A 17,619-nucleotide genomic window follows, 5' to 3' on the forward strand; every position below is an offset into this window, starting at 1 on the left:
TCTTCTTCCTTCCGTTCTTTTTCTTATTTTTTATTCTTCTCGTTTTAACTTCTCAACAAGATAACACAGATAGCAAGGATTGCGTTCGAGGAGAATGTGGAGGGATACCGATTGAGAGGAAGGCCTCGATCCAGATGGAAGGACAATATAAACAAGGATGTAGAACTTATGGGAATAAATCCGGAAGAAGGGAAGCAAGCGGCTCTGGAGAGAGGAGAATGGGCAGCTGCTGTGACACAGGCATATGGACCATATTTATGGTCGTTAAAGGCCGCAGCCAAGGATAAGTGAGTAGGTAAGTTTTGACTTCTCATTCTTCTCCTTCTCTTCCTTCTAATCATAACTCGGATAATTATACATACTTTTCTGATGGTGATTTCTTAATGATTTTATTTCAAAACGAATGACACATTTTACACCAAATTTTTTCGTTCTCACACCCAATATAACAATAAAAACGTCAGGTTTCCCCTATTTTATTAAGCTATAAAGGTATATTGGTAGCTACATTAGAACCTAATAAATGAAATAGGGTAGTAGGTAATATATTCATATAAAGAAGACCTTTGTTAATTTATTTCCCCAATTTCACCCCCACAAAAGTCAAGAGGTCACTGTAATAGCTGTATCATTAAATTTTACATTTTTATATCTACCTGAGAATAGTAAAGTTACCTTAAGGATCAAAAGTGGCTTGGTATGAATGACATTTAAGGCTCAATGAATGAAACTATCCTTTTGATCCTTAAGGATATTCAAGGTGCAAAGATCCTTTTCTTCCTTGAGCTGATAATCGGGCATATAATTGACAGTGTAAGGACCGGATATTATGTATACAGGGTGTTCCACTAATTAGGTACCGACCAGTATGTTGGTAGAAAAGACAGGAAATTGGAGGGCCAGTAGATCTGATACAGTTGGTTAGGTTGGCGATAGAAGATGCCAAACCCCCAATGTGGTCGTATGTGTTCTTAAATAACTTCAGGCAAAGTACTCAGAACAAAAGTACGTAGAGAGCCAGAAATCCAAATGACTTTATTTCAGTAGAAAACTATACCTACCTAGGTAGGTATTTTCATACAGAATAACCCCCAGAGGTATGAAGAGGCTTGTTTGGTTTTGATTTCATAAGCCGCTTCATTTGGTGACAAAATATTGAAGAATTTTAAATATGCGTGAGACATAATATTTAGCTCCTGAATGGGATTACACAGCACGGATATCTAGGAGCTTTGAAATAATTATGACTAACTTCTCATGATGATTTCAAAGGAAAGGTTAATTTCTAGGAAATGACATTGAATGTGTCTGACAAACTGGTTAGGTACAAGCATGGAAGCACCTGCGTTCTTGGTTCTTGGTGATATAAACCTATAAGTAGATAGGTACATGTGCAATAGTCCTAAACTAAAATGGACGCGGCACATCAGGGATCAGGAAGAGACCGCCTTAACCTTTTGCGGACAGATTCATGTGTCACATGAAATCATGGTTCCGCCATTATGGTAGGAGAAATATAACTTAAATCTGGCGATCAAACAATACTGAAAGGATCCCTAGAAGGAAGAAGAAGAGGACGAGGGAGAAAACGAACATCTTGGATGCAGAACCTGAGAGAATGGTATCAAGAAACAAACACATCCCTATATCAAATAGTTCAAGATCCAATAAGATTAGCCAATTTGATCACCAACGTTCAGTAATGGACATGGTACTAGAAGAAGAAGAAGACACCTTGTATAAGAACAGAGATTAACCTTTTTGACAGTCAAAATTCAACACAAAGAGAGTCTAGAAAAGCACAAAGGAGAAGACGAAGAAAAAGCAGCAGAAGAAGACGAAGAACAAGTAGCAGAAGAAGACGAAGAAGAAGAAGAAGAAGAAGAAGAAGTAGGAGAAGACGAAGAAGAAGACAAAGAGGAAGAAGAAAGAATGCAAGTATTATTTGAAACTAGGAAGCCAAGGGAAAAAGGGCTGACAGAAGTTAAAAGTCAAAGATAAAAGACGAAACAAAGTTGACAAGGGCCATTGTGATTTTTGAGACGTTTAAGACATTTTCGGAGACAAAGGGCCCGGTAGTAGCATTTTATATACGTAGTAGTAGAATTCTATACATGTAGTAGAATTCTATATATGTATAGTAGAATTCTATACATGTAGTGTATCATTTCTACATGTAGTGTAGCATTTCTACATGACATTATCTGACGTTCCTTTTTTTGACTTTCCTCCGTTGTCTACAGTTCTACAGTGAAGGTTGTTGAAAGAAGAGAGAATTCTGCAATTTGCACGGATAAGTTTTATATTGCATTGTGAAATGTGATAATTTTAGAGTTCCTTCTTCTTCCTACACTTCTTCTTCTGCTTCGAACTTCTTTTTTCTTCGTCTTCTCCTTCCAAATGGTTCTTTCTGGTCGATGGATTTCACATTGATTTTGGGCATATTTGGCAGATACGTAAATTGTGAAAAACATGATCGGGACTCTATAGAAACGAGGTTAAATGTATCTAAAATTCTGAACCACTTTTGCATAAAATGATAAATCCATAGGTACCGGTATTCTAGGTATTATTATTATTATTATTATTATTATTATTATTATTATTATTAGCCCAGAGAAAATATGCTGACAAGTTTTTAACAGCATAACTTTCACCTTTTTATGCGTTTATCTACGGCCATATAAAGGTCAGAGTTACTACTACTGTAGATTTAGAGGGGGGGGGGTAGACATGAAAACTACTGTACTTAGGGGTTGAAGTTAGGACATAGACATCCCTGCACCGTTAATTTAATAGCTAGTACTAATAAATTATCACACATGTTCCTAGGCTTTCTAGTTATGGGAAAGCATAATGAGGTCATAAACATATTTATTTTATTATTTTTTTTAGGTCTTAGATAGGGCTCACATTTATATGTAGATAGTAAAGGGTCCGCCCGTATATTGTTGTGAATAAATAAATAAATCACCTAAAGACATCAGAGCTCACTCGATTTTGGTCTTGATCGGGCCAAAATGGGCCGTTTTCTGCGTGAGTTCTACAGTTCATTGGCCAGCCTAGTTAGCTTGGAAGGTACGTCCGCCTTGTAAGCGCTAGGTCACGGGTTCGATTCCTACCCGGGGCGAATTTCATCTTAAACCGACAAGGTTCGTTCTCGGAACGGCTGGCTTTCTCCTACCTTGTCCTTCTATCTTCGCTTTCAGGACGATAAGACCTTAGCAGAGTTCCATCTATGAAACATCTAATACGGGAAAAAAGCCTACTGGGTCTAAGACTCCAAGAAAACAAATTGTTTTTATTCGCTAACCTATATTATACCTATACTTATTAAGTCTTCTTTTTCATCCTAAACCGACAAGGTTCGTTCTCGAAACGGCTGGCTTTCTCCTACCTTGTCTGTCTATCTTCGCTTTCAGGACGATAAGACCTTAGCAGAGTTCCATCTATGAAACATCTACGGGAAAAAAAGCCTACTGGGTCTAAGACTCCAAGAAAACAAATTGTTTTTATTCGCTAACCTATATTATACCTATACTTATTAAGTCTTCTTTCATCATGTTATTTATTTTCAATTTGCAATTCAGCTCAGCTCAAAAAGAAGATAACATTTTTATCCGCAAGATATTTAATATTTATCTCTTGGGTTTGGAGAAAATTTCGTGTGTGTTCACAACGACCTTTTCCACAAATATTTCGTCAAATTTATCATATCGCAGTGCCACTGGAAAAGTGTCACAACTCAAAAAATTTTTCAGAACAAAGAAAAAAATCTCAAATTTAATGCTCTGTCGGTACCTACTTCTTAAAAGAAAACTGACATCGAACAAAATAGGTACCAAATTACTGATCCCCTGAACAAATCAAAGAAATAAAATGATTTTGATACTTGCAATTTATCCCCCGACATTGTGAGTGTTTCAAAATTGTAAAAAAAAACACCATTTTCATAAATACGTCAGAATTTTTATCAACAGGGACTGAAATCGTGCATTACATACGTGCAATTCATGACTGAACGAACAAAACGAATTTCAAGTTTCTATCCGACTATTTTCAGCTAGATCCCAATTATTTTCATGTGTCCTTCGCTACGCGATAACTCTTGAACTGTTTGTCCTTTTTTGATGAAATTTGACAGCAATACTCAACACACGAAGGAAATTCGCTTGTTTAAATTTGGAAACTATGAGGCTTTTGAGGGCCCCGTCAGGCCCCTTTTTTCCGTACGGGTCCTATACCTGGGGCTCATACCACGAAGCACCTTCTTCCCTTACCCCGACTATAGCTAGATATTCTAGTGGACATGAAAGGCCCCATGCTGTCTGAAAAAAAAAAGGAGATATCACAAAAACCGTCGAGTAAAAATGGAAATTGTTATTAAAAAAATCCTATGAATGTCAGAGGTAATTTAAAAAAAAAAGGAAAGAAGGACCTATTTTTTATTAAAAATAATTTTTCAACAAAAAAGTTAATCTGGATTCTGGATTTTATTAAAAAATACGTTATATAAATTATTATTGTTTTTTTCTTGATAGAATTCGTTTTTTTTTTTTTTTTTTTTTTTTTCTCCCCTTTTTTTTTTTACCCCCCCCGCTTTTTTTTTTTTTTTTTTTTTTTTTTTTTTTACTCCCTACTTTTTTATACCATCGCCGCTTTGTTTTCATTCATATCTCCGTAAGCTCTACCACCTAACTCCCTCGAATTCTGAGGCCCAAAAAGAACAAGAACAATTCTGGGGAATGTCCGATTTTGATTGAATTTGACCAAGAATTTGCTGAGTTTTTGATTTCTATGCGACCTTTGGAGTTCCTAATAAAAGCCCTTCTTCGAAATGTAAAATATTTGGCCGTATTTTATTTTTTATTATTAAAAAAAAAGGTTTTACAGAGGGAACTGTAACTGCTATGGTCTTATCGTCCCGAAATAGAAGAGAGAAGGAAGACAGGATAGGAGAAAGCCAGGTTCCGAGGACAAAGATCCCATCAGGATAAAATCCGCCCCGGGCGGGAATCGAACCCGCGGCCTAGCGCTTACAAGGCAGATGCACTACCAACTAAGCTAACTAGGCTGGCTATTTTATTGTTTAAGTGTATTTTACTTCCTATTACCGAGATATGTAGGTATGTCTATAAAAACCATGCATGGAGGTATAAGGTAGAGAAAAAACATACTTAATTACAAGGTTCATAATCGAGAGGAAATTTAATTTCATTTTCAATATTCCAAGCAAGCAAAGTGCTATCCTTCTACTCTCTCGTGAGAGACCAGATTAACCTTGTCACCAAACGGCCCCCAACTCATAAAGGCTTGACTTTAATTTCTTCATTTCCATCCGACTAAAAAAATCTAGGAATGGGTGCCTGACTAAATTGTTTCCATTATTTGAACTTTGTGAATGCTGCGCCGCGGAGTACCAATCTCGTTTAGAGTTGAGGAAGATTCCTCAGTAGTGTTATTCTCTTCAGAGCTAAGGGCCTTATTCTATAACTTACTAATTATTCATACATTATGTTCAACGAGGTTTTTAATTACAGTAGGTTAGGTAGGTAGATATTAATATCATCAGATTGAGCAAACTTGTTTTTTTTTTTTACACTTATGTATTTAGGAGAGGAGCTCACCTCTTTAAAAGGTTAATTTAAGCTTAGGAGGTGCATTTTATGAGAAAACTTACACTAAAATACCTATACCTACTAAAAATCTTCAATTTATGAAAACACCTAAAATACTATAGCTTCAGGAAAACAGTGAAACTCACGAGAAAAAAGGCCGTACGGAGCCCTTTTTTTTAAGATGAGTGTTCCACCGCCGTTTTTATTTCGTATCAATGGAACAACTGCTACATTAGACGCTTGTGGCCTGTGTCGTAGCATGCCCATAGATAGAGGATAAGGAGAGTGACTTACTAAAGTGCTCGGTTTGACAGGGAGAGAGTTGGACTCATGTTCAGGCGTATCATCACAGTTTTCCTTACTAAAGTGCTCGGTTTGACAGGGAGAGAGTTGGACTCATGTTCAGGCGTATCATCACAGTTTTCTTCTTTCATTTCAGATTCTATCTTGGGGGCAGACCGTTTTCTCCTCACAAGGATGTTGGGTTTAGTATTACCTTCTGAATCAGACAATATGTTCGAGTCTGGTTTCCTAGCCTAGAAACAATAACATGGAATAAAACAGTATGACATGGTCTGATCTTTTCCATTTTAAAAAGATTTTATTTGACCACAATTTTTTCACTAATTACCTTGACCTCTGCTTCTTCCTTGGATTTCTCGAGTTTTTGCTTCAAAGTTTCGTGCAGTGTTAGGAAACTCTCTGTTGATTTGGATTTCATCTTGGGTGTGGCGTGTGGATCATTGCTACTACTAGTGTTAGTAGAAGGAGTGACAGGATCTGGAATCTCAAACGGGAGCCATGGTTCTTCTTCAGTGATAGTGGATTGATCTTTGTTACGAAACTTCATACCTACATGAGAGTCTGGTCTGAGGACGATACAAATCGGATACTTGCGATTCCAAATCCTGAAATACAAATAACCTCAATATGTATCTTATTTTTCAAAATATTTTTTTTTTTTAAAGATGAGTGTTTCACCGCCGTTTTTATTTCGTAGCGATGAGACAACTGCTACATTGGACGCTTGTGGTCTGTGTCGTAGCATGCCCATCCCGTAGTATGCCTCTCATCAGATGGGCGAGAAGAGACACAATACTTCCCATTTAGGTGCTGGCTCAACACGAGAACACCAGAAAGTAACCCGTTGAAATATTTGCAATCGAAAAACGAGTACAAACTTTTGTCGATGGTGGGATTCGAACCCGGGACCTTCTGTATGGCAAGCAAGCGCGTTACCACTGGACCAACCGTGCCAAAACGAAAAACGAAGCGCGTTACCATTGCATTAAGCTCATTCAATTACACCAAAGAATTATTTATTTTATCATCTAAACCTCAATACTCAATATCTACGATGTTCAAATCAAGTAGGCGCAATAAACATAACATCTTCACACATTGTCAGCAAGACTATTAACTGAACATCAAATTTACTTTTAAACATTACTGAGCATAAAACTCACCATTCTCATCTAGACGAGGTTTAGAAGCCTGTGTTATGATGGGAGAATTGTTACTAAACTCTAGCTTGCTAATATTGAGTTGTCCTCTAGTGTTTTACTCACCATTCTCATCTAGACGAGGTTTAGAAGCCTGTGTTATGATGGGAGAATTGTTACTAAACTCTAGCTTGCTAATATTGAGTTGTCCTCTAGTGTTTTACTCACCATTCTCATCTAGACGAGGTTTAGAAGCCTGTGTTATGATGGGAGAATTGTTACTAAACTCTAGCTTGCTAATATTGAGTTGTCCTCTAGTGTTTTACTCACCATTCTCATCTAGACGAGGTTTAGAAGCCTGTGTTATGATGGGAGAATTGTTACTAAACTCTAGCTTGCTAATATTGAGTTGTCCTCTAGTGTTTTACTCACCATTCTCATCTAGACGAGGTTTAGAAGCCTGTGTTATGATGGGAGAATTGTTACTAAACTCTAGCTTGCTAATATTGAGTTGTCCTCTAGTGTTTTACTCACCATTCTCATCTAGACGAGGTTTAGAAGCCTGTGTTATGATGGGAGAATTGTTACTAAACTCTAGCTTGCTAATATTGAGTTGTCCTCTAGTGTTTTACTCACCATTCTCATCGAGACGAGGTTTAGAAGCCTGTGTTATGATGGGAGAATTGTTACTAAACTCTAGCTTGCTAATATTGAGTTGTCCCAGGAACCTAGGGACCCGGATGGCATTTAGTTTCCTCTGCAGTTTGTTTTGTATTTGGCAGCGAAGTCTTTGGTTTCGGAATACATCGAATAGTGATCGTCCCAGGATAGCATTGATAAACATGAGTTGTTCACTCACTTCACCTTCATCCTTCAGATCAGTCACTGTACGAGGCTGAAACCAGACATAAGACGTAATCACTTGCCTGATAAACCGGAGGATGGGGGTTCAATCCTAGCCAAGGTATGGAATTTTATCTTCATTGACCGAACGAACTGAAGGTCTATGTTTTAACTTGACCGTTTTGCATTTGATTTAGATGTTTGTTTGTTTATTTATGTGTTTATTTGTTCCGCTATAACTCGCGATTGCCTGGTCCGATTTTGATGAACTTTGAGTTCTTGAATCAAGACACGTCGATCCTTGAAATTTGGTGTCCCAGGTTCAAATTTGGTCTCAAACTTTTGAAAATGGTAATAGATAAATTACCGCATAATCCCAATTCTTGGTAAATCTATTGTTAAAAAAAAAAGGTTCAAAATCTACCCTTCTTCCATTTTATTCTTTAGAATGATTGACAGGTTTAAAGGTATTCTAAAAAAAAAAGTGTCACCTCTTTTTTAAATATAGGATATACATAGGTACCTACTAGTGGTTCTGTGAACTGTAGACCCCACTCAGATTCTTTTGCCTAAGCTGAGACTTTAACAATAACGTCCTCTCATATGTTGTTTAATGTACCTATTTGAATTTTGGACAAATTTAGGATTTAGAAAAATGTCCTGCTTTGAAAAATTGTCTTCTGGGTAATCCTACGTATGAATGGGTAACCCTACGTAATACATAATTATGTATCAAAAGAGAAATAAAACTATCTACACGTCTTATGTAGGTAAAAAAGGTGACACTATTATAAAACCTGTCAATCACTCTAAAAAATAAAATTAAAGAATTTTTGATTTTGAACCTTTTAAACGAAACAAAAGATTTACCTTTGGTTCATTTTGACAGAACAATAGATTGTCAGGGGTTTACCATATTGACTTCCCACGCATATGAATATGTATTGATATGCGTGGCAACTGTATTGGCACGGATAGATAGAGCCCCACCAGTGCGAGAGACAGGAGGAATAGCTTGAGGTTAGAGACAGCCATCGTGCCCAGCGTTTCAATCAGACCCGGCGTTCTGCATGAGGTGTGGGGTAAACAGGAGAATGCTAACTTCTGATGAAACTCAACAGTGGGGGAGCGACGGGGGGAGTCCAAATCCCCGGGACGTAGCGTGTCATCCGCCCCTGAGAATAATAATAATTAACAGTGGAATATACAGAGAATACATGCTTGTAGTATAAATATTGAGGTTCCTAAAATATGGCCGTTTTATTCTAAAGTGGCAACTTTTTTAAACCCCGCTAAGCGCGACCGTATGCAAATCCATGAAGCGCGGCCGCGTGTAAATCCTGCAATAGCAACGGGAGCGCGCAGCGCGAGTCCATACCTGCTTCCTGTGCCATTCAAAATCCTCATCTGTATCTCCTCCTCCTCCTATTACATTATTGGTAATGTTGTGTTTGGTATTCTCTCTACATACCTACCGGCTTCCTGTGCCATTTCCACCATATCAAAATCCTCATCTGTATCTCCTCCTCCTCCTATTACAGTAAGGTCTAAGGTATAACTAAATGATTTTGTATTTTGCTAGTCTAGGTATAAATTGTGTCTTCATTGTCAATACCTCTTGATTGGTTTGTTCCAAACAGTCGCCCATCCAGTTACCAACCACACACACTATTGCTTAACTTCAGTAAGCTTAGTTGATGATGGAGATGGTTATTACCTTTCTCAGTTTTCTCTTCTATCTCCTGTGTTTTCTTCTCAATAACTACTTCTGTTTTCTTCTTGTTTTCATTTGCTTCATTTGATTCTTCATTCACAGGTAATGCTGGTTCAGGATGTTTATTTAGTGATAATTTCTTCTCATTTATTTTCTGCTGTCTTTCCTTTTTTATCTCATCCAACTTGTCCTCAATTCTTTCTTTGATCCCTGAAAAAGAAAACACAGCAATGCCACAGTCTTGTGTTGACATATTTCTATTGAATTTAAGTTAGTGTCCCTCTGGTGTTTCTTTATGATGCAATACCTTTTGAATGGTTGGTCTGATTTTGACAAAATCACATGAAGAAATTTTACAGATAAATTTCTGGGCATCTGGGCCTTTTTGCTGGAAGGACTTGAGCAACCTTTACACTAGCTTGATGTGATGATGATACTTACCATGTAGAAATGACCAGGGGTTATCAACAGCTGTGGTTGCACTAGAGGACATGGTATCTGCCACACTAGAGGTAACATTGTTAGAGTCCACACTGGTTGATCGTTTTCCAAAACGACGGAATGGTGAGCCATCTCGTGTTCCTGAGTCAGACGGTGTGGAGGAGGCTTGCTGGTCACTATCCGACTCATCTGGAGTCAGCTCTACCAGCTCCTCTTGATGAGCATTAAACCGAAAGGATGGCGTACTAGACATTGGTCTCAATAATGATTTACCTAGAAACATTACAAAAACATGTTTGAACTATGAATACCTTAACAATTCTTTGTTTAATTTGATTAATAATTTATTAGGTATGTACGGTTTTAATATTACTGCCAAGGTTTTAATAATGTCAGGAGTTGTACCCTTCATTTGGTGACTAGCTACCCAGCTATGTATGACTGTCCAGATGGTCACTAGTGTGATTCATTGTGAAGTGGTGAGTGTATTTCTGGCTTGTTATGAGATTCTAAGATGAGACAAGATAAGATTAAAAATTTACTTTCAAATTTTTGCCTATATATAGTTATAATCTTACCTTCTACTGGTTTACTTCTTTTCATGTTTATGACATGAACTTTTCTCTCACTACAAATACTGATCAATGGGGAAGCAAGTCCCCCTATATGTGAGAGATGAGTTATTTCACAGTATTATGTTATGCAGACAAGATAATGTGCACTAGGTATCAATATGAAATTCCCACTCTAGGACCTACAACATCTAGTACTTGGTTGATAATGAGTAAACACTTGAACCTTATCTAAAATCCCTGTATATTATCAGTAACATAACAAGAGGAGATTTCACTTACCTGGTACAAAGTTTAGTCGTTAAAGACACACTCATTGTAGATTACTTTGTCTTGATCTCCACTATTTCATGATTGTTCACCTCCTATTACATTTGGTAATGTTGTGTCTGGTATTCTCTCTACATACCTGCTTCCTGTGCCATTTCAACCATATCAAAATCCTCATCTGTATCTCCTCCTCCTCCTATTACATTTGGTAATGTTGTGTCTGGTATTCTCTCTACATCCTGCTTCCTGTGCCATTCAAAATCCTCATCTGTATCTCCTCCTCCTATTACATTTGGTAATGTTGTGTCTGGTATTCTCTCTACATACCTGCTTCCTGTGCCATTCAAAATCCTCATCTGTATCTCCTCCTCCTCCTATTACATTTGGTAATGTTGTGTCTGGTATTCTCTCTACATACCTGCTTCCTGTGCCATTTCAACCATATCAAAATCCTCATCTGTATCTCCTCCTCCTCCTCCTCCTTCTCCTCCAATTACATTTGGTAATGTTGTGTCTAGTACTCTCTCCTCAGTAGTGGACTCAGATTCTGACTTGAACTTTCGTTTGAGATCGGCAAACTTGCTCTTCATCTTGTGACTTGTAGTCAAAGATTGTGTGGGTGTATCTGCTTTCTTATCCTTGCTCTCTACCACTGATGATGATGATGGCTGGGATTTTTTCTTCTGATCTATATGAACAAAAAAACGGGAAACCTTACAGACAGGCAGGGTGTCTACCAAAATGGAAAAATAAAATTCCCTGACTTTTCCCGGTTTTCCAGTCCAATTTTTCAAAATTTCCAGTCTACTTTTCCAAGATTTTCTACCCTATTCCCACTACGCCGCAGCCGATTTTTTTTTCAAGCAATGTTCAGGGTGTCTACCAAAATGGAAAAATAAAATTCCATGACTTTTCCCGGTTTTCCAGTCCAATTTTTCAAAATTTCCAGTCTACTTTTCCAAGATTTTCCACCCTATTCCCACTGCGCCGCAGCCGATTTTTTTTCAAGCAATGTTCTCAAGCCTGTTAAATTTCTTCAATTTTTTTCATCCGACTAGGGTAAGGTCTTGAGTCCTCCATTTGCACCATGAAATAACTGCGCCGCAGGCCAAATTTTTCAAGATAAATGACCTTTGACCAAGATAATGACCTCAAGACTACTACAGCCATTTCTTTTTGATCTGGCTTTGGGCCCCTAATAGGTATTTGCTATAAGTGAACTGGCATTTTTTTTAGAATATAATAACAGCGCCGCAGGCGAAATTTTTGAACATTTTGGTCTAAAATCAGTCTCATCGAAACCTAATCTTCAGTTCCGCAGGAGAATTTTTTTAAAAAGCATGAATTTGAAGTTTGTCATTATACAGTCTACTTATTCACATATCCTGGGGGGATGAAGGTTAACACAAAAAAGGGGGACATGAGCAGCGTCGCAGGCGAATTTTTTGAAAATTGTGAGCTACAATTTATAAAAACCAGAATTAACGAAATTGAAATTTTTATGGCCACAGGCGAAAATTCTGTACGTAAGTATGTAAATACGCACGTACATATGTACGTATGTATGTATTTATTTTTCATTTATTTATACAATAAACGGGCTTTACCCTGTACTAACTATTACACTGTTATATTCCTAGCTATGACCTAAATACCTAATGAAAAAAAAAGTATGTATGTATGTATGTATTTTCTGCTGTAGAGGAACAACTACAAATGCAGTAAATGATGAAAAATTTGACGTTTTTCAAAGTCAAATATCTCCGGCTAAACTTAACCGATTTTGATGATTTTTTTTTTCAACTTGGAAAAGTATGTATGTATGTATTTTCTGCTGTAGAGGAACAACTACAAATGCAGTAAATGATGAAAAATTTGACGTTTTTCGAAGTCAAATATCTCCGGCTAAACTTAACCGATTTTGATGATTTTTTTTCAATTTGGTCTACTTTCATGCCCCAACACACACACGCAATCCGTTTTCTTCCATCATTTTTAGTTGTTCCTCTACAACTACCTGAAAACGGTACTTTCCCTGTCGCGTATATAATATCTCTAGTAGCGCGGTCAAACTTTCTTGACTTGGCGGGGCGCTCCTTGACTTGACGCGGTAGCGCTCCTTAATAGGAAATTTTCGACCAAAAATTGGCCGTCGTAGGCGGCTCAGGCTCGGGACTTGGATTTTTTTTTTTTTTTTTCAAATACGTATTTCCGCAAATTTAATTAATTTATTTAATTTTGACATCCTTTGTAAATACTTTTTACTTAAGTTATATATAGAAATGGATACTTACGAGAATTTTTTTTTCAAGACCTTTAAGAAATTATCTTTGTTTTTTTTTTTCTAAAGGTCACGATGAAATCCCAATTTCCCTACTGAAAAAATGTTCCGAAACAATAAGTGAACCAATTAGCAAAATTATAAATAAATGCTTCGAACATAAAATCTTTCCTGAGGAACTAAAAAAAGCCAATATCAAACTGTTATTTAAGAAAGGCGACCGTAATAACATCAGCAATTATAGGGTCTTATCGTCGCGAAAGCCAAGAGAGAAGGAAGATAGGATAGGAGAAAGCCAGCCGTTCCGAGAACGAACCTTATGAACCTTATGTTCATAAGATAAAATACGCCCCGGGCGGGAATCAAACTCGCGACAAGGCAGACGCGCTAGTTACGCTTACCGTGTGAATCTCCATGGATATCTTGGGCCGAGCTGCATGGTACAAAATGAACATCAGATTGAGACCCACCCCAACCACGAAACCAATTTCCAAGGGTAGAATCAGACAAGCAATAAACGTTACAAGGCCAGGGATCAGATCACTCTCTGAAAATAATATACAACACAAACAGTGTTAAAAAAAATCCTTCTTATTTAAAAGATTTCAAAATCACAATGAGTAGGATTTCGGTCTGGGCCAAACTTTTTCGACATCAACAAGTGATTGTTCATATGGAACCAATATCAAAGAATAATGAAGTTTTGAAAGAAGGAATATTCCTTTAGAAGAGATCTGAATACGACAGTATCAAAATAAAGAGGTCCAAAATTCAGACGATTGTTCATATGGAACCAATATCCAAGAATAATGAAGTTTTGAAAGAAGGAATATTCCTTTAGAAGAGATCTGAATACGACAGTATCAAAATAAAGAGGTCCAAAATTCAGACAGTCTTCAAAATAATCTAATAATTTAATTCTAATAAATTTCCAGGAAATTTGAGGTACCTTTTCTTATCACGGTTATTATTATTCCTGTGGGAACTTCTTCATTTTTTAACAGGAACAGCTGAATCAGCTGATTGATAAATGACCTTGGAGAGCCAAGGCCGATGGTTACCATGGATACCATAGATGTAGATCATTATGGATTACGTACTATAGAAAATGTGCAGCCAGATGGAGAGCCAAGGCCGATGGTTACCATGGATACCATAGATGTAGATCATTATGGATTACGTACTATAGAAAATGTGCAGCCAGATCAAACTGAGCCGAGCCGCCATTTTGTTTTATTACCCCCGTGTCAATGGAGCAGTTGCAAATGGGTAAAAATTATAAATAAATGGTCGATTCCTATGTAAAAAGTTGTGAAAAAACCAAATCTGAGGTCAAAACTCCGAAAAAGTAACTTTAAAAGGTCGAAAATTCAATTTTTAATTGCCGTTCTAATGAAAGCGACTGTGACAACCCAGTTAGAGTACCTATTTCCATTAGATAGGTACCTAATTAGAAGGACGAAATCTGAACACTAGTCAAAGATCCGAACATATGGAACTGTTTATTTTTCAAATAAATAAAATAAAATCAATTTATCGTTCTTTTTTAAATTGAAACGTCAATCGCATCGCATGATGAATGCACCAGTTCCCGATAGTTCACTGAAGTTAAACAAAGTTGTGCATGGTTAGCATCTGGACGGGCGACTGTGAGAACCCAGTTAGAGTACCTCTTTCCATTAGATACCTACCTAATTAGAAGGACGAAATTTGAAATTTTGAACACTACTAGTCAAAGATCCGAACATATGGAACTGTTTATTTTTCAAATAAATAAAATAAAATCAATTTATCGTTCTTTTTTAAAATTGAAACGTACCTACGTATTCTCGTAATTGATAACTAATGATTAGTTTCACACAGGCTGCGGTTATAGTAAATAATTTCGCACCCACATTGGTATATATGTATTTTAACCATCAACAAGAACATCGCCCTAAGAGTGGGAAATTACCCTTGGTCTTTGCATTTTTTGGAAAATGTAAAAGTTCTCAAGAGAAAAATTGTATCAACAAGAACATCGCCCTAAGAGTGGGAAATTACCCTTGGTCTTTGCATTTTTTGGAAAATGTAAAAGTTCTCAAGAGAAAAATTGATGTATTTTAACACACTTTAACTCGTCGCGTCGTAATTATAATATACCATTGCTATCATAACATGTTTTCTAAACACTACTACAAGCTGGTGCGACTGTTCATATCCTCAAGATAATATACATAAAATAAAATTAAAATAATCAATTAAAAAAGAATCTTTAGGAAATAAAATTAAAATTTTAAAAGACAATTAAGATTCGAATTTCAACAATTGAAATTTGGTGAGCTCACCAAATTTCAATTGTTGAAAGTCGAATCTTTATTTTATCTTTTTAAAATTTTAATAATATACATAGTTTGAGTAAACAAGGAGAATATCGTGAGTACAAGAGGAGATTGTGGTTAGCATCAGCATGACTAGTGACTACACGGTGCTTCACAACTTTGAGTTCTTATCTTCTTTATTAATTTTGCAAGAGTAACCATTCGTTCTGAAATGAAAAAGAAAACAAAAACAAGCTTAGTGTTGATCTCTAAAGCTGTGTCCACACATGGTCGAAGGTCGACTGGAAAAAAGGTTTGTCTTTGGTATTTTTTCCACATCAATCGACGGCCGTCGACTGTGTGAACACAGCTTGATAGAATATATTACCATGTCCATGTAAACGACTGGACTACTTTTCTTTTTACTTTCTATTACTACAGTATAGCGAGCTAGCTATACTAGTAAGGTCGACTTGGAAAAAAGGTTTGTCTTTGGTATTTTTCCACATCAATCGACGGCCGTCGACTGTGTGAACACAGCTTGATAGAATATATGACCATGTCCATGTAAACGACTGGACTACTTTTCTTTTTACTTTCTATTACTACAGTATAGCGAGCTAGCTATACTAGTAATGAAAGTATTGCAATCGGTCCAAATTTTCAAAATCGGGAAATGGTTGGAAATATCCGTTTTGCTTTCCACATCAATCGACGGCCGTCGACTGTGTGAACACAGCTTGATAGAATATATTACCATGTCCATGTAAACGCGACTGGACTACTTTTCTTTTTACTTTCTATTACTACAGTTTAGCGAGCTAGCTATACTAGTAATGAAAGTATTGCAATCGGTCCAAATTTTCAAAATCGGGAAATGGTTGGAAATATCCGTTTTGGGATCCCCTGATGTCAAAAAAGTGGTTTTTAGCCCATGGTCTGTACGTAAGTATGTAAATACGCACGTACATATGAACGTATGTATGTATTTATTTTTCATTTATTTATACAATAAACGGGCTTTACCCTGTACTAACTATTACACTGTTATATTCCTAGCTATAGAAAAATTGTTTGCCTTTTATATAAACTACTTGTAAAATCCTTTGTTGTGTTGTTTGGACTTACTTTTAGATCGGTAGATTGGTTTGACGACTCGAACTTCCACCATGAATATAACAGCTGATATGATGACTGCAGCCAGACTGGCTTTGGGGATGTAGAAGAAGTAAGGTGTTAACCATAACAACGAACAGATGGCGATAATTGCTGAAAAAAAAAAAAAAAAAAAAAAAAAAAAAAAAAAAAACAAAAAAAGGGCAAAAATTGCTAAAAAAAAAAAAAAAAAAAAAAAAAAAAAAAACGCACATACCTATCATTAGAGTAGAATTACAAGTCAAGGAGCAAGCGAATCTTTCGTCTGTCTACAGTACAAAATGTACAAAGCTTTCTTTTTTCTACATTTTACCTGACCATGTGGCCTTCCACACACGAGCTGTGTTGGCTATGTCGGAGTGCACTCAGTCTCGTGAGGACAATTGAGGAGCAGGTTGAAATCTTAGCGAAGAGAAGAGGTGGAGAAGAAAAGCCCAATATGACAGTTAAGGGATACCTCCCAGCTTTCAGGTACAAATAAAAGGAAATATCTATTAGTGTTACCTGTGTATATCTTCCCCTGGACACGAAAATATAAATATATAAGATACCTGTGTATATCTCCACCATAGTGGTTCTGACTCCAGATACACTCTGTATAGCTGATCTGGATATGTTAGTGTTACACTGTTACCTGTGTATATCCCCACCATAGGGGTTCTGACTCCAGATACACTCTCTACTGCTGATCTGGATATGTTAGTGTTACCTGTGTATATCCCCACCATAGGGGTTCTGACTCCAGATACACTCTCTACTGCTGATCTGGATATGTTAGTGTTACCTGTGTATATCCCCACCATAGGGGTTCTGACTCCAGATACACTCTCTACTGCTGATCTGGATATGTTAGTGTTACCTGTGTATATCCCCACCATAGGGGTTCTGACTCCAGATACACTCTCTACTGCTGATCTGGATATGTTAGTGTTACCTGTGTATATCCCCACCATAGGGGTTCTGACTCCAGATACACTCTGTAC

The 17,619-nt window shown here is 37.0% G+C and overlaps 3 protein-coding genes across 5 annotated transcripts in view; all 3 read right to left on the minus strand.

The window, feature by feature from the left end:
- Positions 1-4,644: 4,644 nt before the first annotated feature.
- LOC103513480 lies at positions 4,645-11,312 on the minus strand. Its single transcript, XM_026826663.1, has 7 exons — positions 11,040-11,312; positions 8,862-9,078; positions 7,697-7,986; positions 7,085-7,088; positions 6,250-6,526; positions 5,981-6,154; positions 4,645-4,710 (listed from the first exon to the last, which is right to left on the minus strand). The coding sequence occupies exons 1-7, from the start codon at positions 11,254-11,256 to the stop codon at positions 4,645-4,647; spliced, it is 1,245 nt and encodes a 414-aa protein (XP_026682464.1). The 5' UTR covers positions 11,257-11,312.
- LOC103513481 lies at positions 9,520-13,915 on the minus strand. Of its 3 annotated transcripts, XM_026826661.1 has the most exons (4): positions 13,854-13,915; positions 10,913-10,991; positions 10,059-10,331; positions 9,521-9,827 (listed from the first exon to the last, which is right to left on the minus strand). In XM_026826661.1, exons 3-4 carry the CDS (start codon positions 10,309-10,311, stop codon positions 9,556-9,558), a joined length of 525 nt encoding a protein of 174 aa, XP_026682462.1. In that variant the 5' UTR covers positions 10,312-10,331; positions 10,913-10,991; positions 13,854-13,915; the 3' UTR covers positions 9,521-9,555. The 3 variants fall into 3 exon arrangements, with proteins under 3 accessions (XP_026682463.1, XP_026682462.1, XP_008476537.1); XM_026826662.1 differs by lacking the exon at positions 13,854-13,915 and having other exon boundaries at positions 9,520-9,827; positions 10,913-10,979; XM_008478315.3 differs by lacking the exons at positions 10,913-10,991; positions 13,854-13,915 and adding an exon at positions 10,637-10,826 and having other exon boundaries at positions 9,541-9,827.
- The window catches only part of LOC103513483 (sodium-independent sulfate anion transporter-like), a 27,827-nt gene continuing 21,518 nt past the window's right edge, over positions 11,311-17,619 (minus strand). Inside the window, exons 7-10 of the mRNA XM_008478316.3 lie at positions 17,271-17,570; positions 16,610-16,750; positions 13,570-13,728; positions 11,311-11,588 (exon numbers count right to left, since the gene is read on the minus strand). Coding sequence (XP_008476538.1) covers positions 11,311-11,588; positions 13,570-13,728; positions 16,610-16,750; positions 17,271-17,570 — 878 coding nt within the window. The remainder of the gene's footprint in view (positions 11,589-13,569; positions 13,729-16,609; positions 16,751-17,270; positions 17,571-17,619) is intronic.

This window comes from Diaphorina citri, unplaced genomic scaffold (assembly GCF_000475195.1).
Source record: "Diaphorina citri unplaced genomic scaffold, Diaci psyllid genome assembly version 1.1 scaffold977, whole genome shotgun sequence".
Taxonomy (NCBI): domain Eukaryota; kingdom Metazoa; phylum Arthropoda; class Insecta; order Hemiptera; family Psyllidae; genus Diaphorina; species Diaphorina citri.